At 39.2% G+C, this 22,693-nt stretch overlaps 1 protein-coding gene across 50 annotated transcripts in view; it reads left to right on the top strand.

Annotated features, from left to right (window-relative positions):
• The window catches only part of shot (dystonin-like protein short stop), a 249,701-nt gene that overhangs the window by 111,912 nt on the left and 115,096 nt on the right, over nt 1-22,693 (top strand). For 46 of the 50 annotated variants that reach the window (XM_089736073.1, XM_089736064.1, XM_089736074.1 and 43 more), the window contains 16 exons: nt 637-741; nt 1,598-1,716; nt 2,389-2,533; nt 3,130-3,153; nt 3,792-3,908; nt 4,833-4,957; nt 6,088-6,316; nt 6,742-6,921; nt 8,960-9,052; nt 9,445-9,619; nt 17,747-17,962; nt 18,613-18,709; nt 19,469-19,589; nt 19,914-20,146; nt 21,538-21,688; nt 22,203-22,286. In XM_089736073.1, coding sequence (XP_089592199.1) covers nt 637-741; nt 1,598-1,716; nt 2,389-2,533; nt 3,130-3,153; nt 3,792-3,908; nt 4,833-4,957; nt 6,088-6,316; nt 6,742-6,921; nt 8,960-9,052; nt 9,445-9,619; nt 17,747-17,962; nt 18,613-18,709; nt 19,469-19,589; nt 19,914-20,146; nt 21,538-21,688; nt 22,203-22,286 — 2,214 coding nt within the window. The remainder of the gene's footprint in view (nt 1-636; nt 742-1,597; nt 1,717-2,388; nt 2,534-3,129; nt 3,154-3,791; nt 3,909-4,832; nt 4,958-6,087; nt 6,317-6,741; nt 6,922-8,959; nt 9,053-9,444; nt 9,620-17,746; nt 17,963-18,612; nt 18,710-19,468; nt 19,590-19,913; nt 20,147-21,537; nt 21,689-22,202; nt 22,287-22,693) is intronic. The other 4 variants (XM_089736075.1, XM_089736066.1, XM_028173590.2 and 1 more) reach the window with 1 other exon arrangement.

Raw genomic sequence — 22,693 nt, 5'->3', positions numbered from 1 at the left:
TTTTTGGAACCGGTGGTAGAGTTAACATTTTTATTTATATTTTGACATTCAACAAGTGTGTTATGCTGACATCTAAGTTGAAATAAATGATTTTGAATTGGAATTTGAATTTGAGGTGCTTTTAGGCACCGCAAGCACCGGTCACCGTCTTCGTCGAACCCGCCGCTTGCGACGAAGGGCTCGACGAGCGAATTAACCCATAGACACAGCCCACTGAGTCTCTCGCCGGATCTTCTCAGTGGGTCGCGTTTCCGATCCGGTGGTAGATTCTGCGAAGCACTGCTCTTGCTAGGGTTCATGTTAGCAACACTCCGGTTTGAGCCCTGTGGGCTCACCTACACACGTTAGGGCGAAGCTGAAATAGCCTGTCAAGGTTGTCAGCATAGGTAGGGGAAAAAAACGCTTTTATTAGCTTCCGGCGTATGTATGTATGAAAGACTTCTTATCACCGGCAAAGTGGAAGGAAAGAGGCCTAGGGGGCGTAGTCCCATGCGCTGGTCCGATCAGATAGGTACCGATCCTTGCTATCTAACAGCCATGTGTTCCAGCTTATATAAAACTGCATAACCAAAGAATCTGAGTAAAAGTTTGAACCGTCAGAGAAAAATTTAAATGTCAATAAATTTCCTTTTGCAGAAAAAACTCCACGAATCAGAATACGGCTCCGACCTGCCGTCGGTGCTGCACGAGCTGGACAAACACCAGCGGGAACACAAACTGATCGATCAGTTCCATTCCAAGGTGCGGCGTCGCTAAACTCAACCTTATAGCTATAACAATACATACTGGTTTTGTATGTGAACGTTAGATGTGAATATTACATGTTATTTTTGAATACTGCAACAACTATATGGTACCGTTTGCAGAAGAAAAAAAAAGGGTATTAATAACTGACTACTAATGACTTTGTGGCACAATCCAACTACCACCCTGACTATTACGCCGAAGGTCGTTGGTTCGATTCCCGCATCGGACAAACATTCCTAAACTCAACCTTATAGCTATAACAATACATACTGGTTTTGTATGTGAACGCTAAATGTGAATATTACATGCTATTTATTAATAATAACATGTAATATAAAAAAATATTAAAATACAGCAACAGCTTTAAGGTACCGTTTACAGAAAAAAAAACGTGGTATTAATAACTGACTACTAATGACTCGGTGGTACAGTCTAACTACCGCCCTGACTATTGCGCTGAGGGTCGTGGGTTCGATTCCCGCATCGGGCAAACATTCGTTTTTTTTTATTGCTTAGATTGGTGGACTAGCTCACAGCCCACCTGATGTTAAGTGGTTACTGGAGCCCATAGACATCTACAACGTAAATGCGCCAACCATCTTGAGATATAAGCTCTAAGGTCTCAGTATAGTTACAACGGCTGCCCCACCCTTCAAACTGAAACGCATTATTGCTTCACGGCAGAAATAGGCGGGGTGGTGGTACCTACCCATGCAGAGGTCACAAGAGGTCCTACCACCAGTAGTCTACCCACAGCAATGCTACTGAATAATGACCACGACCGCTCTGCGGAAGGAGATTCATAAAGTTATTTTAAACATAATTTTTTAAACTCTTGTATTTGTTTTAGGTTGAACAGTGCGTCCACAACCGCTCCAACTTCAGCGGCGAAGAGTTGAATTTGTACAACCAGCATCTGAGTCAGTTGCAAAAGTTATACGCCGAGCTACTGTCTACTAGTACTAAGCGGTGCGTACCCCATATTAGTTGTGCGATATCAGGACCCAGAATAGTACCACCCCAGCCCTATAAGATATGTATAAGATGTGTCGTATAAGATAAGGGAATTATCGGTAAAAGGGTTCCGGGTGTGACTTTAACCACTAAACTTCAGTCGCCGGGCCGATCTGAAGATTTTCTCGAGATTTTGTTCGAAATCAGTCGTAGCGTTTTAGTTCTCAATGCCCATAGGGGTTTCCCTATCGAGGCTTCCCGTGCCCTAAATATATAGTGCAATTTTGGAAGTGAAACTTCTTTAGGCGCGTTGAGAGTCAAATTTAATTCGTGACAGATTCGTTACGGCTAGAGAGAAAAAATACAATTTAGGATGAGCGAGAGTGAGAAAATAGACAGAGCGTCTCGCGACCCACTCGACCGTGGGGAGAGGGAAAGGACAAAGCGAGCTAGGTCGATTCACAGCATTCCCTGTTACAAGAGAAATTTGTTTTAAACATGAAAAATGAAGAAAACCTACACACCGCAAAAGAAGTTTCACTTCTTTCACGTGCAGAATTTTTATTTCTAACACTAAAGTAGTCTATGTACTTACAAAAAATTGTGATGAGCGACAAAACACTTTAGAAATTCAAACAATTGTTTTCAAAAGCACATTTATAAATCTCGAAGCTTATTTGTCAACAGCATGTCGGATTTGGACGCGTTACACGACTTCCTCCAATCAGCGACGGCGGAGTTGAACTGGCTCAACGAGAAGGAGCAAGTGGAGTTGTCTCGCGACTGGGCCGACCCGCACATCAACCTGCCCGCCGTTCAGCACTACTACGAGGTATGCGCTTGTGAGCATTCGTGAGCAGACCAATAGATATATATAATCATAGATTTCGCGAAGACTACATTTTAGACAAAATTATAATAATAAAGACAAACAGTAATCTATTCTAAATTTGACCACAGACTATAAGCAATAAGAAAAGTTTGACAATAAACAAATAGTATGCATGCGTGTGTGTGTCAAATACATGTTAGTGTGTGTAATGTTTTTTTTATTGATTTAATGTACTTTTTATGCTTCATTTAAAAAAATATTAACATTCTGCACTCAATAAGTGTTGGATATTTCCTGCGTCCGCGCAATTTTCGTGAAAAGGGGTACAAAGTTTTTGCTTCACGTATTAATATATAGATTTCACAAAAATAATGATTTGAATTAATGTTATAATTTAATTTATTTTACATATGGATTAGTTTTGTTAATGATGATTACTTTAATATTGCTCAAAACAGCCCCGCTCATCTATTTAAATAGTTGAAATCATCTAATAATCATCTGTTGTTGTTCAAACACACCTTCCCTTAAACATCGACTAACAAACCCCTCTATACGATATATTGTGTTATACTGTTTGTTTTTTTAATTACAAGCATTCATTCGGAGACGATAGCGAGGTTTGTTCCATATTTATTTTCTAATCAGTTCGTAGAATTTCAATTGTTTTGATTTCGTTGGTTTTAATTTATTTAATTTGTCTCATTATTTATTCATCAAGAACTAGACTGAGCTGCTGTGTACACAGAGTCTAATTTAGAATAACAGTTGTAGTTTTTTTAACAATTCTCATATATACATTGTTTTCTGTACAACTTTGTACTTTCAACAGTAAAAGCCGATTAAACAAAATTAATTTACGAAAGTAATGTTTGTTTGTATGTTGGTTCGTAGTCTTCTTTTCGATCTATTTTATTACCGATTGGTTTTAAACTTGGATCATTTATTCTTGGGAACAGAGAAGTTTACTATCTTAGTATTAAGGATGCATTAAATGCATCTTATGCAATTAATGAACCAGACTCGAAGCGTGATCTATAATATGAAAGATATAAAATAAAATACAGACAAGATACTACCAACCGAATAAGATATCAACTAATAGCTTGATTGCCAAGCCAAATTAAACCTTATAACTATTGGCGCAGCAACTGATGTCGTCGTCTCTTGAGAAGCGAGAGCTGCATACCAACCTAATAAGATATTAACTAACAGCTTGATTGCCAAGCCAAATTAAACCTTATAACTGTTGGTGCAGCAACTGATGTCGTCTCTTGAGAAGCGGGAGCTCCAGTTCAGCAACGTGATCGACCGCGGCGAGGCGCTGATCGCGCAGCACCACCCCGCCACCAAGACCATCGAGAGCCACCTGCAGGTAGGCTACAACTCCAAACTATACTTCCCTCCCTATTTACTACTACTAATACTACTGCGCTATGACCCCGAAGCTTACTTTTACTGGTGGTAGGACCTTTTGTGAGTCCGCGCGGGTAGGTACCACCACCCCGCCAATTTCTGCCGTGAAGCAGTAATGTGTTTCGATTTGAAGGGTGGGGCAGCCGTTGTAACTATAATGAGACCTTAGAACTCATATCTCAAAGTGGGTGACATTTACGTTGTAGATGTCTATGGGCTCCGATAGCCGCTTAACACCAGATGGGTCGTTTTCCTCATTACTGAGGGTCGTGACTCCCGCGCTGCATCAGTTTCTCCCGTACGATTTCTCTCCATCTGCTGCGATCCTTAGCTTCATGAAGGGCATTGTGGAAGTTGATGTTTAAAGAAGATCGTATTTGGTCCGACCATCTCGTGGGACTGTGTCCTCTTGGACGTTTGCCATCTACCTTTCCTGTCAGACCCATCTAAGCAATGAATAAATAAAAAGAATTTTTTGCTGTCCTACCTTCATTTCGATTTAAACTTATGCGACTGCGACGGGCCAACGCAAAGCCGCCGTCTCAGAACATGTTTTGTTGGATCCCCCGGATTCATTCTCGGTGCTTTTAGCGCTCTCAAGCACCGGTCACCGTCCTAGCCCACAGACACAGCCCACTGAGTTTCTCGCCGGATTCTCTCAGTGGGTCGCGAATCCGATCCGGTGGTAGTTTCTGCGAAGCACCGCTCTTGCTAGGGGTAGTGTTAGTAAATTCTCTCTGGTCGAGTCCGTGAGCTCACCTACCCCTCCACACGTAGCTGGAATATCCTGTTAGTCTACCAGCGAATAGGTAGGGAAAAATTGTTTAAGAATAATATTTATAAATAAATAAATATTTTTTTAAACGATTATTAATTAATTCAGGTGATGCAGTCTCAATGGGCATGGGTCCTCCAGCTGACCCTCTGCTTGGAGACCCACTTGAAACACACCACGCAGTACCACACCTTCTTCGAGGAGATCAAAGAGGCGGAGAAATGGATCGCAAAGTGAGTCATACTCCATGTTTAATATGTCAGACTAAACCTGGCTGACTGCCGAACATTGATTACCCCGACTATATTAACCGATGATTTAACTAAGCAAATATTAAACATTTAATTGGTAATCATGTTGTAGATGTCTATGGGCTCCAGTAACCACTTAACACCAGGTGGGCTGAGAGCTCGTCCACCCACCCAAGCAATAAAAAAAACATTTTACATAGCAAAAAATATAATAAATATCTAATAACATACTATAAAAAAAACAAATATGATTCTGTGGAACATTATACATACATGTATAAATAAAAATCCTTATACGTTCCGATGTGACTATAATTAAATATCAGAAATAGATTATGTATATTATATTAGATATATTAGAATATATTATAGATTTAAAAGTAATATACTCGTTTGTTGAAACTACTTGGGCGCCCTCTGTCGTGCGCCGTTGGTACCGCGACCAGACCTTCTCCACTGACAATAATAACTGAAAATTTTCAAATCAATCAGATATGTGATGTTCTAACTCATAGACAAAGAAACAAAAACACAAAGACATAGATACTATTTCGCTGTAGAGATACGCGATCTATAATAATATATAAATCTACAGTGATTTTTACGGATGTTCCGATATAACTACTGAACCGTGCATCCGATTGACTTGAAACTTGGTATCCATATAGAAAATACATGTACTTAATGGATAGGCTAATATTTATATGAGTGTTGGTACACCAGTTGCGTTAATGATGAGAATCTTTGTGGGGGTGAGAAATAATAATGTTAATTTTAAATGCCCAGCGAAGCGGACGGGTACAGCTAGTATATGATATAACTGCTTGGTTATATTCACTTTCATCTTACATATTATACTAGCGACCCGCCCTCGCTTCGCTTCGAAACTGTAATTTATTATTGATTTCTCCACTATTTAATGGATGTTATTATACATATAAACCTTCCTCTACAATCACACTATCTACTAAAAAAAATCGCATCAAAATCCGATGCGTAGTTTTAAAGATTTAAGCATACATAGGGACAAACAGATATAGGGACAGAGAAAGCGACTTTTTTATAACATGTATTATATAAAACAAACCGGTCAACTTACGAATGAATTTCAGACGCGAGGAAGCACTAAACACGACATTCTCCCAATCGGAGTTCACCCTGGATCAAGGGGAGAGGCTCCTTAAGGGCATGCAGGACCTTCGGGAGGAGCTGAACACACACGGAGCCGCCGTGTCGCGGCTGGTCGAGGAGGCGCAGGAAGTCAGGCCCGTCAAGCTGCGGAGGGCGCCCGTCACCAGACCCATCAGGGCTGAGACCGTGTGCGCGTACAAACACGCTAACGTAAGAACATTCTCATAGATATTTTTTTCTTACCTAAGCTGAGAGCCTTGAGAGGCTATATCAGCGTAACCTTAACTAGTAGGTGAGCTCACGGGGCTCAAACTTGACGTTGCTAACATGAACCCTAGCAAGAGTAGTGCTTCGCAGAATCTACCACCGGATCGGAAACGCGACCCACTGAGAAAATCCAGCGAGAAACTTAGTGGGCTGTGTCTATGGATTAATTTACTTGACGCGAATAGAATCATACGTGTGACGTTATATTATATTATATTTTCTATTCTGCCGAACCAGACAGGAGCGTGGGTGTCCTATCATTTAATGATGATTCAGGCGATCATTTTGAGGCCACCGCTAGCTACTGGAACTGTGACATCTTGTTAATTGCGTCTACTTATACAATTTCCGCTCCGCTTGTGGCGCAGGTGGCGATCGAGAAGGGCGCGTCGCTGTCGGTGGTGGACAACTCCGGGCGCAGCCGGTGGCGCGTGCGGCTGGGCGGCGCGGGCTCCGAGGCGCAGGTGCCGGGCGCCGTGCTGGCGCTGCCGCCGCCCTGCCGCGACGCGCTCGCCGCCGCCGACGCGCTGCGGGCACAGCTCGACCGGGTAATGGAGATACACCTGAACCTTATCTTCTATCTTCTATATTCTTCTTCTATATATATAAAAATGAATTGCTGTTCGTTAGTATCGCTAAAACTAGAGAACGGCTAGACCGATTTGGCTAATTTTGGTATTGAATTATTTGTGGAAGTCCAGAGAAGGTTTAAAAGGTAGATAAATATGAAAATGCTCGGAATTAAATAAAAATAACAATTTTATATTTCCTTTGACACACGAATTCCTTTTGTTTGTTTTAAGTTTACTTTATACAAAAGTTTAGGTCTTTTATTTATCGATTAAAGCACTACGAAGTCTGCCGGGTCAGCTAGTAAGCCAATAAAGAAACGAATCTAAAATGGCGTCTATGTACCTGCACTGACAGATGGTAGGGTCAACAATTTAAAAACATAAAAAGCAAATGAAAATGTATAATAGCCGGCAAACTTCTTGAGCATTTGTTGACGTAGTGGGGGTAAGTTTGCGCATGGTACACTCACATGCAAAAACATTATTTACTCTGCGTCATAATGCAATTAAATTATTAAAATCAACATATGTATTTATTTATATATTTATTAGAACATCAACAAAAAATATAGGTTAATAATTATAATAATTTAATCTTGGGGTAAAATAGATATTCCTTCTATTAAGTCAAAACTAGAGCTGTTGCCAGGTCTTCGTTCAGTTGAAGCGAAGCTGGTATTTGTAATTTTTTTTCGTTATCATAATCTTGACCATTATCATCATCACTGTTTTCATCACCCGAGTCGCCATCATCGTGATAAGTCGACATAGGGCTCATCGGTGTAGTTTACGACTCGGTCGGTTCGATCTTCTTTTTTGTCTATAATTAATTATTTTTTGAAGATATTCGATTCGTAGTAATCGAATGTTACTTTTTTCAATTACCAGCTTCCGATTATTTTCTGTTTTTTTTTTTTCATCTGAAGCCTAGCTCTTTCATAATTCGTCGTAAACTTCATTCCGAGCCATTAAAATGTATATCTTCTTTAAAATTTCCGAAGCCTTTCTACGGTACGGAGTTTCGCTGCTTGTTATGTAGTTATTATGATTACATCTTTTTATTACAGATTGAACGAAACTATCCATTCCGGTAACTTTCTTCTTCCCTGATCTTTTCTTACCCGGAGTCCCAAGCACGATGAGCAAGCCAGAGCCTTTAGCTTCGTTAATAATGCACCTAACAGTACTCACTGATGTTTTTGTTGCTTCCGAAGTCTGTTTTACTTTTTCATCATTCTTCCCCTGTTTTATAATGAAGCAATATACGTCGTACACAATTTTTCTACCCTTTCTTTTGAATACTACACCAGTTTGTCGCGGCATAGTGTATTTTTTATAAAAAATCAACAAACACTCAACAAATAGCAATGGCAACAAAGTCAACAAGCAATTATAACAAAATATAACTTAACGATTAATAACGATAGACTTTTCACTGTACGCAAGCGTACTTTTGGGAGCAAGCGGAACGAAGGCGCGGTGCGGGACGCAAGGTTCGACTGATCTACCAATAACGCGCTCGATACGATTTCCTCTGCCGTCGCGCCTCACCCTCACCACCAAAGTGATCTAAAATTCGGTTCTGCGCAGTCAAGGTCATTTGCTCACGATGTTTGCCGGTTACTATACTTTACTTTATACTGGTGGTAGGACCTCTTGTGAGTCCGCGCGGGTAGGTACCACCGCCCTGCCTATTTCTGCCGTGAAGCAGTAATGCGTTTCGGTTTGAAGGGCGAGGCAGCCGTTCTAACTATATTGAGACCTTAGAACTTATATCTCAAGGTGGGTGGCGCATTTACATTGTGGATGTCAATGGGCTCCAGTAACCACTTAACACCAGGTGGGCTGTGAGCTCGTTCCACCCGTCTTAGTAAAAAAAAAACTATGTAAAAAATCCTAACCGTTAGAAATAATTTTCTTGGAGTGGAATTAAAATTGAAAAATACGACCGATCGAAGTGTTGTATATATCGGTGTGCGGTTCCTGCGTGCTAACATTCTGTTTCGTGTTGAAGGTCATCCACCTGTGGCAGAGGAAGCAACTCCGAATGAGACAGAACATGATTTTCGCGACCATCAAAGTTGTGAAGGGCTGGGACTTCCCTCAGGTAGGTTGAAGCAAACTTTGGGAAACGCTGACTCCTAGTGCTAGGTTTGGTTAGCCGATGTAAACTTCAACTCTGGATTTTGGATCCTATGTACTATTGACCGTTTAATAGCAGATGGGTTGTGAGGTTTGAGGTCGTAAGACGACCACTATTAGATCTAATTAAATCTCTTTTCATAATTTGTATTCGATGTTTTTTTAAACATAGCAATAACAGAATGTTCGTTCGAAGAACTATGCATTCATTGATTTGAATTTACAACTACAAAAGGGAGAACGTCCGTCTTTGGTCTTTGTTGACTTAACGTTGTTCGTCCGTTAGTTCTGTCGACACAGACATAGAATCGACATCACTAATTCTCAAACATATGCAAGAATATTGTTTTTGTACAGTTCGTAGCGATGGGAGCAGAGCAACGTCAGGCCATCCGCCGTGCCCTCAACGAGGACGCGGAGAAGCTGCTCGCCGAGGGGGACCCCGCCGACCCGCAGCTCAGGAGGCTGCGGCGGGAGATCGATGACGTCAACAGGCTGTTTGATGAGTTCGAGCGCAGAGCCAGAGCTGAGGGTGAGTCGGGACTCTTACACTAAGTCTCTCTGTTCGAAAACTCCCAACCCCCCTTAAAACATTATTGTGTATTGCGAATTGCTCATTTAATATTGAAAATAATAATTCAATTTAAAAAAAAAAATCTATGAGCCCAAGGAATTTTAGGGCCCACCCACTAAACGACTCCCCTGCACTCTTACACCCGACGTCCGATCTCCGTCCGGGGTCAGAACCCGGTCAGAGTAGGGGGGTTCCCGCGGTCAAAACTACAACCAAACACGCGGCGCCACCCACACGTTCAACCCCTCAAGGTTACTAGCTGTAGATAGACGGTAGGCAGCGGCTTGGCTCTGCCCCTGGCATTGCTGAAGTCCATGGGCGACGGTAACCACTCACCATCAGGTGGGCCATATGCTCGTCTGCCTATAAGTAAAAAAAAAGACATTATCTGTTGTTCGTACAACAAAGCCCTATACTAATATAGATCGCTGCACACAACTGCACAACAAAAGTTCAAGGTTCAATCAGCATTTAATCTTGATACTTGACATTCATTGTAATCAGAGTTAATAACGGCGTCGGGACGGTGACGCGATCGCTTAAAAATAAATTGAAAGCTATGCGACTAAACTGTTCTTTGTTAATCATAAAAGAACGTTATAAAGTAGACGCCCGAAGAAGATAATATATATTTAAAAAGAAAAGTATAATGTATTACTTATTAATTATTACTAAATAATCTAGCTAGGCAGCGGCTTGTCCATGGGTAACGGTAACCACTTACCATCAGGTGGGTCGTATGCTCGACTGCCTACGAGGGTAATAAAAAAAATTACCACCTGTAATATGTTTGATATAAACATTTCGATATTGAATATCGCTGTTTTGAACACCACATTATACAAGTAATTTTTCCAAGCCACGTTAAGAGAGAGAGAGATAGAGAGAAAGAGAGAGAATATTTTTTATTGCACACCAAAACACAATATTTAAAAAATAGTAAACAAGAAGATACATTGTAAAATAGGCGATCTTATCGCTAAAAGCCAGACAATCGTTTAATTTTCAGAAATTCTGGAAAAGATAAAGATACAGCATCTATGTTGCGGTGTACTATTAATAATATATTATTAGAGAAAATACATACAATAAATAAATATATACCATTTACATAATAATATGAAATCAGGGTCTAGTCTAAGGTATAATGTAACTGCAAATATCAACAAGCCGGTCAATTAACTATAAAATAAACGCTCTACATTGTATTCTAAGATTCTGTAAGCATTTTACTAGAGTACAGTTATTGCTATATTCATTAAAAATTAAACCTGATTGCACTTAGGGAGATAGGCGCCAACGTCCAGTTATCTAAGTGACTGTCATGTCATTACACAATATACGCGGCGTAAACAGTCTTGATATTAATAATACTTAAACATGCTTACTCCCGTTTCGTGGGATTTTATTTAACTATAAAAAGTTGCAAATTTCCGTATTAACTATTAAGTTGTGCCATTAACTAAAACGTATCCAAAGAACGCATCTTAAGTTTTAATGTAGCCAAAGATATTGTAAGTTTTTAATATTTTACAATTTTTTTTATTGCTTAGATGGGTGGACAAGCTCACAGCCCACCTGGTGTTAAGTGGTTACTGGAGCCTATAGATATCTACAACATAAATGCGCCACCCACCTTGAGATATCAGTTCTAAGGTCTCAGTATAGTTACAACGGCTGCTCCACCCTTCAAACCGAAACACATTACTGCTTCAAGGCAGAAATAGGCGGGGTGGTGGTACCTACCCATGCGGACTCACAAGAGGTCCTACCACCAATAATAATCCAGTAAAGCTACGTATCGATGATTTGATAAAAAACATGCCAGACTTCCGTTGCTTGATCTTGTAGATTTCCAGAATAATCGTTTGAAATTGATCTATATTTAGACAGGCAATGCGGCCTACGTCACACGTCAAAATAGATTTAAATTAAAGGATCAAAATTAAACGGTCGCTTTGATGGCAAAGGACACAACGTCTTATCGTGGTCCTACGGGACCTGTCGTGCGAGCCACCTATTAGTCTCAATCTATACTGTCACGCGAACACTGTGTAACGGTAGTTTTTTTTGATAAAATAAATCTTGCAATATAGTAGATTTTGTGTTTTGGTAGAATTTGTGGTAGCGTTCGGTGATTAAAAACTTGCGTTTAAATTTGTGTAATGAATATGCAAATTAAATATCACCTGACTTCATTATTTTTCCTAATTAATTATCACTTAAAAATGTAGTAATTTAAAAAGAAAAAATTAAAATTGTATTTTTTTTTTTAATATATTTGGTAGCATTTGTATCGTCTATTAACTTTAGTTATATTAAATGTTTTAATTCAATACATACATTATGTATATGTAAGATCGCTTAATTTTGGGAAAATAAAAGAGAAGGCATTATATATTTTAAACTTAAACTTATGAAAGCCTCAAGAAGCACTAAACAATACTCGGTTTTCTTATCAACACGTAAAAATTACTTGTCTTCTCTGAACATAGTATTTTGAAATATAATTTCGAGGGCTTTTTGCTTTAAGCGACATTTCGATTAATACGCAACATTTACCTTTGTAATTAAAGGTCCGTTTTATTTGGTATCAGCATCAACAGTTCGATGTTTTTAATTGAACTTCAATTAAGTTTACTGATATGAAATACCTGAAGATTTTTTTTGTTGTGATATTTTTTCCAAATTTCAAACTTTAAATGGCTCTCCTTTAAAGTTGCTTGCTTTCACCCCTCGATTTGATATATTAATAGTACCTACTAAATATCAACTATTCAATTTCAAAATATCACTTACTGTTTTATAAACTGCTTTTACAATTAATTCTTGGCTTTCTTATTGGCATTATATTATTTCCACCGTTTCAAATACTTTTTAGTTTTTATTGTCACCACGGACGATGTGAGATGATATTAAATACCATAAAAATAGTTTTAATTGTATTTGCGAATCAAGAACGCCAGAAGATTACTTGGAAGTGTTTAGAACTAAAACCACATTATTATTGATCATAAATCAATTATTAATAATGATATTATAGGCATTGATTGATGTGCCAATAAGCTATCGACACATGGTAACTTTTTTATTTATTGTATTTCTAAAGTAAGCATAGTATGTTTTGTGTATATTTATTGGATGCAGTTTAAAAAAAATCAAAGGTTTTTATTTTTATTGTTAAAGAATGCGTTTTCTTTTAAATTACTGAATTCTAATTTATTATCAATTCTGAAGCTAATTTTTTTATGAATTAAATCTATAGTAGCTTTTAATTTTTCGTGGATATCCGTCAGAATTCCTAAATTTAGTATCACGATAATATTCATTAGTTTTTCATTGTGTGTGAATACACGATTTTCTATAATCGGATTATGGGCAGTTCGGTAGCTGTGCACTCAGTGCTGTATTGACTCTTAAAGCGTACAACATAAAACTGTGAATCGTGTGTGCCTTGGCTGCGCCATGAAGAGGATCAAAAGAATTTTTTCGAGCGGTAAAGACGGTAATACATTTTTAATCTATATTTATAAAAAAATAATTGCTGTTTGTTAGTCTCGCTAAAACTCGTGAACGGCTGAACCGATTTAGCTAATTTTGGTCTTGAATTTTTCGAAGAAGTCCAGACAAGGTTTAAAAGGTGAATAAATATGAAAATGCTCAAAATTGTATAAAAACAAACAATTTTTGTTTTTCCTTTGATGTGTCCCCCGTCGGACGGATTTCTTTTGTTTGTTTTAGGTTTATCTATATATTAATACGTGAAGCAAAAACTTTGTATCCCTTTTTACGAAAATTGCGCGGACGGAGGAGTATGAAATTTTCCACACTTATAGAGAATATAGAGAAGAAGTGCACAATGCTAATATTTTTTTTAAATAATGCATATAAGATACATTAAATCAATAAATAAATCATTACACACACTACATACCATGTATTTGACGCACACACGCATGCATACTATTTATAGTCAAACTTTTGTTCTTGGCGTCTGTTGTAAAATTGAGAATAGATTAAATATTGTTTGCTTTTGGTAATATTTTTATAGTGTAGTCTTGGCGAAATTTGTGATTATAGAAGTATAAATTGTAATTATAATAATGTACAAACTTACAACTCCAATTAATTATAGTCGAATTTCGACTACTGCGGGACCTCTAGTTAGTATAAAACGAACGACATTTCGAGCCCGCGTATCATACGAGCGAATAGTGACTTTTTACTGCATGCCTTATAATAGGATCGCTTGATTCGTCCTACAAATATCGGTCATTGTTCTTGTCGAACCCGTCGCTTGCGAGGAAGGGCTCGAGGGCTCGTAAATTAACCTACAGACACAAGCCCACTGAGTTTCTCGCCGGATCTTCTCAGGTGGTCGATTCTGCGAAGCACGGCTCTTGCTAGGGTTCGTGTTAGCAACGTCGTCAGGGTTGAGCCCCGTGAGCTCACCTACTAGTTAAGGTTACGCTAAAATAGCCTCTGAAGGCTATCAGCTTAGGTAGGAAAAAAAGGTTAGAAATAATGGCAATTAATTGATAATCATCGCATATTTAATCCCGGAAGCGAGCCATATAGTTATACTACCCTATACATTTATTTTAAGTTATTATCAAGATTTTTACGTCTAATTAATTCCCGAAACTGGTCAGACTGATTAATCAGTCTCCTCGTGTTGATAGCCTCGCTTTGTAATAGGCTCGACATATCTCATACTATAAATTATAGTAATAATCCCATAAGTAATATGTAGTACGGAATGACACCTGATCGCGAACGTTTAAAATAATCATTTATTGTAAATATATTATGATGACGTCATAAAATTATCACATCCTTAATCATTCACAATAAAATGTTTACGAAAGTCTTTATTGTTTATGACCTGGGCCCACCAGCACGTGTAATAATTCGTGAATGATGTCACCGGTTGAAATCTAAATGGCTTTGTCAATTGCGCAGAGGCAATTTTAGTTCTTGACCTTAGCTTGTTTTGATTTGTTACCGAAATTATTTAATGTTAGCTACATCCCACTGTTTCGATCTGACATTGTAATAATAAGTGCTAATAATAATTCATTGGTCTATGCAATAGAAAGAATAGCTTTGAAAATCCTAACTCTCTCAAAGATGAATCAATTCGTTGGGAAAAATACTTCCTCGAATGAACTTCTATAATGGCATCGGTTCGTAGTAGCGGCCTTCAAAGAAATATCGAAGGGGCGAGTAGCCCAGTTATTGTAATTTCAAGATTTCAGAGTGGGCGGACACAGTGTAGAGCCCATCAGAGGTACAAGTACAACAGTAATATTGCGAATCATGGTCATGATCTATACTCTATACTAATATTATAAAGAGGAAAGATTTGTTTGTTTGTTTGTTTCGAATAGGCTCCGAAACTACTGGACCGATTTCAAAAATTCTTTTTCCATTAGAAGCCGACATTGTCCCTGATGAACATAGGCTACTTTTTTAATTTTTTTTTTTAATTTTTTTTTTTTAGTTTCATGTGTGTTTTAATGTTTCCGAACGAAGCGAGGGCGGGTCGCTAGTTAATTATAAATTTAATTCGTAAAAATTAAATTTATTTTCTTTTCACTCTAATTGTAGTCACAATAGTAGATATAAACGTCGAATTTAGTTAACAATGTAATCGTTTACAATTTATATAAATATCACTTTATAAGGTGTTAGTATAACTATGGTTTAAATGAGGCGATAAAGGGTGTTTTTTTCTTTTATTGGCGTAGAATAATCTTTCCACAGTTAAGCTCACAGGTCTGGAAAAATGCCAGTTAAGCCCAAATATTTACATCAGTAAGGCATGCGAATCGCGACTCTACTGCCTATCGATTCAAATGAAAAGAAAAAAAACAAATTAAGAAAGTGACCTTACCGGATCGCAGTGCACTGTGCGTGGCTCGTCAAATCATTGAGCCACCTATTTTTGCAGTTACTCTACCGATCTGTTCTGAATTGGTGCATATTGTTCAAACAAAACTTTCAACATTTAATAATTTTAAATGATAATCAAAGTTATACTTGTTTACGTTGAGCGAACTATTGAGAAAACCTACGAATATTGGCACATACCAGGTAAAAAAAATAATAATCGAAAAACAATTATCGTTTTTGTGCTTCCATACGTATCGATACATTGTAATGTCTAACAATTTCACCGAAAGACTATCCTTACACCGCAATAAACATATTATGGTAATCGATTAATATTTCGTTCCTATTAATCGATATGTTCACTTTACTAATCGTTATAACCACAAACACGATTCTCAGGTTATCAGAGCACAGCACAGATTTAATAGGCCGCAATAATCATATTTCAATGTGAAAATTATCTCGAACTATTTTAAAATGTAATTTAAACCATAGCGTGCTGCTTAAAGTCTAAAATACGAAAGGTTGCGCGATCGGAATCAATGGAGCGTGAAGCAATTTTAAATCTCGTCAATTTTGTTGAGAATTGCACTTCCGCATTATACAACTAATTGTTTTTTCGGGTGATGACGTATAAAGATTAAGGAACGAATTGTTGCAAAGTACTATATTGATTGTCTCTGCGGATAGAGTCGTGATAAAAAAATCGGTTGTCTGTAAAGACGGTTTACTAACGATAGTTGAACGTGAAAACGTCATAAGAAAATACTGATGGAATGGTTTCATTTTTCAATTATCGCAATTATCGTTGCTATAAGCAATTGACACCACATTCACTTTTCACTGAACTTCATACTTGACGAAAACATGTAAATGTATTATTGTATAGCAGCTGTCCACGCGGATGCATCGCTCACTCAAGTAGGAGAGAGACAGATGTCGAACGTTGCCGAACGCGGAGGCCGATTGCGCCTCTTTGTCGCACGTTGCGCGCTCTCGCTTGCACTTCAAGCCTTAAATGGAACGCCTCATGAGTAAATAGTAACTTTTCGTGCGTGTAGCCGGCTCCATCGAATTATAAGGCGTTGTCACGTCAGAAACATTAATTTTGCGAAAGCCTAATTCGCTAATTTTGACGGCTCTGTAGATCGTAAGATGGCTTTAACAAAATCTGTTTCTAAAAACCATTAAAATAACTTGTAACGTGTAAACAATATAAAACATTTTTAGTTAAAGTTAAGCAAAATTGTTTTATGAAAGACTAGCGACCCGCCCTCGCTTCGCTTCGGAAACATTAAAACACACATGAAACCAAAAAAAAATAATAAAAAAAAATAAAAAAAAGTAGCCTATGTTCATCAGGGACAATGTCGGCTTCTAATGGAAAAAGAATTTTTCAAATCGGTCCAGTAGTTTCGGAGCCTATTCGAAACAAACAAACAAACAAATCTTTCCTCTTTATAATATTTTATGAAAGATGTGTATCCGCGCGTGTATCGAATCAATCAAATGCTTTTTATCGAATTTAAATAAAACGCGTTTTTAAGTTTTAGAGTGTGAGGGTCTTTAATTTCATCTCGTTTCATTGAATTTCCAAGAACTTAGGGGCTATAAGTAAAGGATGGAAAGTCGCGAATTTTTCGTACTGTACAAATATATTGGACCGGACCACTCGCGGCTGTAATGCCTTAAATGATGATGGTTTAGTCGTTGTTAAGCGACCAGTCAGTAGTATCTTTATAAAAATTATATTTTCGGAGTATATAATTTTATATTCGGAGTCTGGATGTGCTTGTTCTTACTTCCTATATGTTTTCCGGCATCCTTATCACATGAGAAAGAGAGAGAGATTATTCCTTAAACAGTAGCAAGTGGAACAAAAAAATTGCATTTTAATTGCACAAACATTGTAATAATCATATTAGCGGTAAAAGTTCCTATAATACAGAAAATACTAATTTTAGCTTATAGTAACTATGAAATGCAAGGGGCACCTACATATATATTCGGTGGATGTCTAGAAGTGTATATTATTAAGAATGCCATTGGCATTTACGATAACTATGTATGTTCTTGTGAAATACCAAAATAAAAACGGCCAATTAATAATTTTAAAAAATCCTGTCCTATTTGAACACACTTAAAGTATTAAGTACAGTTTGTGTCTAACCACACGAATTCTATTCACAGAGGAATCCAAAAATGCAGCTCGCATCTTCACCGAACAATCCACCCACCTGCTGGAACGGCTGGAAGTGCTTGAACGACAGCTGCACGAGAGGATCGCGAGCCACATTCCGAGAGACCTGGACTCTTTGGAACACCTGGTGCTCCAGCACAAAGACTGGGAGGGAAGCCTGCACGCGCTCTCCGGAGACGTCGAAGAAGCGCAGTCTACATTCAGAGGTATGCAACCTAACCCATGTATCAGCTCTCATCTTCTCAGCGAGTCGCGATTCGGATCCGGTAGTAGATTCATTCGCGAAGCAGCTGCTCTTGAGTTGTTAGGTCTCCTTCGGAGGCGCTCGGGCAGCTGTTAGCAAATCCCACACCTCCTGGCTGAGCCTTTGCTCGCCCACCTGTCCTGGTGAAACTGGAAAGGCCTCTGGGCAAACAGTAATCCTTCAATCATAAAGTATAGGTGTGGTGATAGAACAAAGTTGAAAATTTATTGGATATCGATGTATTAGATAGCAATTCTTCAAACTAAGCTTACAAAGAGTCTCCGGTGCCGACATCGACTTGAATGTACCTCTAACAATATCGATATCCATGACAAGCAGTATATCCATGACAAGCAGTCCTCGCTATCAGATAGGCTGCGTAATAGTCTAGTCTAGGCAATTCAGATTGGTACTCCTCCTTGTTTAATTCAATTGTTATTAATCTGCTTCTAAGGTGTGAATGACGATATGAGAGTGAGAGAGGAGTGAGTGTTGAGAAGAGGGCTGATAAAAGAGAATGGAATAGAAAAATTCGCTCTGCCGACCCCACCTGGTGATAGAAGGTGGAGACAAAGCAGAAGAAGATTATTAATCTGTTTCTATTGCTTTCAGGCATAGCCCTCAAGACCCCGGCAATGAAGAAGAGTCTCGACAAAGTAATGGGCAAGTGGAACGATCTGCATTCAAAGGGTCAACTGTTTGTTGAAAGGTATTTATATACATAAAAATTGCTGAGAAATTGTCTTTAAGTTGTTTATTAATTTATTTACATTAAAGTTGAATTTACCAAATGAATATTTGGATCAAAAAAATACAACCCAACCTGTCATTGTACGTAAACTGATTAACGGAGCGTGTATACATGACACCTTGAGATGTGTGGTCCAAGAGTCGATTCTGTTGGATAGCGTCTTTTTCGCCCTTCGAACAGGATCGCTTGAATGTTTCACGGCATAAATAGATGGAATGGCGGCGACACCTACTGGTGGACCTCTTGTGAGTCCGCACGGGTAGGCACCATCGCCCTGCCTATTTCTGTCGTGAAGCAGTAATGCGTTTCGGTTTGAAGGGCGGGGCAGCCGTTGTAACTATACTTGAGACTTTAGAACTCATATCTCAAGGTGGGTGGCGCATTTACGTCGTATATGTCTATCTAAGCAATAAAAAAAACCTAATATCCTGACCAAGTTAATCGAGACAATCCTTCTTCAAACGAGGCTTGTGGAGAGTATTAAACGGTAGGCAGCGGCTTGGCTTTGTCCCTGTCATTGCTGCAGTCCATGGGCGACGGTAACCACTCACCATCAGAAGGGCCATATGCTCGTCTGCCAACAGCGGCAAAAATCATTCAAATTGTTTGTTTATTGTTGTTCAATCGTGTTGTAATTTTCGGACTACCTTCATTTATTTATCTAATGTAACCTTAATATTTGTGTTGGTTAAGAGATATCGATGTTTCGTCTCGTAGATTGAAGTTCGTCGAGATCGTGGTGAACAGCGTGGAGGAGAACCACCAGGTCATATCCGAATTCGAAATCAAACTGGCGCAGTTCAGTGACCTACCGAACGACATTGAAATTCTTAAAGACGTAAGTACATCTATACGTATATCTTTTTTACTGGTGGTAGGACCTCTTGTGAGTCCGCATGGGTAGGTACCACCACCCTGCCTGTTTCTGCCGTGAAGCAGTAATGCGTTTCGGTTTGGAGGGCGGGGCAACCGTTGTAACTATACTGAGACTTTAGAACTTACATGTCAAGGTGGGTAGCGCATTTACGTTTTAAATATCTATGGGCTCCAGTAACCACTTAACACCAGGTGGACTATGAGCTCGTCCACACATCTAAGCAATAAAAAAAAACGCATTGTATTGACACTAGTCCAGAAGCTATAAACCCTGAAATTCTCGCAGATCCACGAAGACCTGCTCCGCATGCAAGTGGCGGTGAGCAAGCAACAGATCCAGGTGGACCAGATGAACGACGACGCGGAGAACTGCCGGCGGCTCGTGCACGCCTCCCGGGACGCGCTGCCGCACTCCTCGCTGCCGCGCGCCGGCAAGCACCAGGACCTCGAGCGCCTGGACAAGGAGGTGGCGCAGCTCAACGCCAGGTGGAGCAACGTCTGCACTCAGCTGGCCGAGAGGTGAGACCTCTTCTTCTTTATTTTCTACCTAAGCAGTGTGCTTAGTGCGAGTTTTTTAACCTTTGAATGAGTGGACTCCACTAAATAAATGACTGAATGCCATGATGTTATATTTGGTAAATCATTGTATGCATATTAGTATGCATTTTAAAGTTGATTCGTTTTTTTTGGACCACAAATGACGTCATGATTTGCGTGCTTAGCTGAGTTACGTTACTCGAAATAAATAGGTTTTATTTTTTGCAATTAAATTTTAACGTTGATGGTGAATGATAAAGATTATTAAAGTCACACTGGTTATCCTTAACTTACGCGTCAATTTTCTAGTATACTTTTTAAGTATCAAAAAAAGATTACACACACTACCATATATATTTGACACACACGCATACCTACTACCCCACTTCGATAAAGCGGCACGACACGAGAACCCTCTCATCGTGGCCGCCGGTAACTACATTCCCGATCCTGCGGACAGAATGGAAAGCAGTCGACGTCGCCCAAAACACGTCATCTCGGATCCTCCCGATCCACTAACGGTGCTTCTAGGTACTTCAAGCACCGGTCACCGTTCTCGTCGAACCCGTCGCTTGCGACGAAGGGCTCGACGAGTAAATTAACTCTCAGACACAGCCCACTGAGTTTCTCGCCGGATCTTCTCAGTGGGTCGCGTTTCCGATCCGGTGGTAGATTCTGCGAAGCACGGCTCTTGCTAGGGTTCGTGTTAGCAACATCGTCAGGTTGAGCCCCGTGAGCTCACCTACTAAAGTTAGGGTTACGCTGACATAGCCTCTCAAGGCTATCAGCTTAGGTAGGAAAAAAAAAAAAAAAAACCTACTATTTGTTTATTGTCAAACTTTTCTTATTGCTTATAGTCTGTGACCAAATTGAGAATAGAATAAATATTGTTTTTATAAATATTTGTCTAAAGTGTAGTCTTGATGAAATCCGTGATTCATAGAAGTATAAGTATTTGACAATAAAACCATAATAATGTTCAAACTTATAATTTCAATTGATTATAGTCGATTTTCGACAACCGGGGGATCACTAGTTATAATAAACTAGCTGACCCGACAGACTTCGTAGTGCCTCAATCGATAAATAAAAGACCTAAGCTTTTCATCGCATGGACACATCAAAGGAAAAATAAAATTGTTATTTTTATTTAAATCCGAGCATTTTCATATTTATCTACCTTTTAAACCTTCTCTGGACTCCCACAAATAATTCAAGACCAAATCGGTCCAGCTGTTCTCGAGTTTTAGCGAGACTAACGGACAGCAATTCATTTTTATATATATAAATGAACAATTCTATACTTCAAATACCTCCTATCAGTAATAGTAGGGTATTATTAAATGAAAATTCAACGTCCGTTATTACTCCAGGCTCCGAAGTTGCGAGGCTGCCTACCAGCTGCTGCGCAACTACAACGCGGGACTCGAGAAGGAAGCAGAGTGGATCGATGACGCATACAAGCGGCTCCAAGCGCAGCCGCCCGTCGAAGTCAGGCCCAAAGAACAGTTCGAGCCCACCAGGGTAAAGCTCCATTGGGGGGGACGTGGGTCCATTGGGAGGGTTGTGCCAGTAGTCACCGCGCTTAGTGGCTTAGTGACTTGCGGCGATATACTGGGAAAGATTGAATGTGGAAGGCGGAGGTTTATTGTGACGGATTATGGGAGAGGCCTACATCCAGCAGTGGAGAGATACAGGCTGATGATGATGTTGATGAGCTCCTATGAATTTGATCTTCAGCTATTTCGTTACTAACTATAAGTACCAATGGTAGGACCTCTTGTGAGACCGCACGGGTAATGTACCACCATTCCGTCTATTTCTGCTGTGAAGCAGAAGCATTTCGGTTTGAAGGGTTAAGCCGTTGTAACTTGTAACTATACTGAGACCTTAGAATTAGAAACAGGCCCCCTATTTTTTATTATGGTATCATAATTATTGTGGGCTCCGCAATAATTTTACTCGATCATTCGTCGTATGTTCTGTTGTCTGATTTATAAGTATATTAAAACATTCGGGTGTCTTTTGGTTCCCTCAGAATCTGCTGACAAGCGTTGTGGAGAGGACGCCAAAGGTTGAGAAGGTTAACGTGGACGGCGGACGATTCATACGTGAAGCAAAGGTAACAAACACAGCACGACGAAACATCAATGTACAAAATGTACTATAGTAAAACTTTTAAAAATATCTTGGCAACATTACATAGTATTCATTAATGTTGCCATGTTTCAAATATATTTGCCGAAAATTTTATTTGTTGTTGTTACATGTGAAATTTTTCATTCGCTACTATTGTTGTTATACGAAAAGTGATTTATGAATGGTGTTCTCAAAGTCCAGCGTTTCCTGTCACTATCTCGCTTTGTCACTCTCTCGTTTCTTGTTGCTTGGTCTTGTCTTGGTTCGTCTAGATGTCTTCGTATGCCTGAGGCGTGGAATTTTCTTCGTTTGCATGTGTGTGACCAGCTTTTTGCACGAAATGCTACTAACAAGAAAAAAATATTATGTTGATGTTGGCTTGTGGTACTC

Source organism: Bombyx mandarina, chromosome 20, assembly GCF_030267445.1.
Source record: "Bombyx mandarina strain Sakado chromosome 20, ASM3026744v2".
Lineage (NCBI taxonomy): Eukaryota > Metazoa > Arthropoda > Insecta > Lepidoptera > Bombycidae > Bombyx > Bombyx mandarina.
Note: the sequence above shows the minus strand (reverse complement) of the source record. Positions and strands in the feature narration are given on the sequence as shown.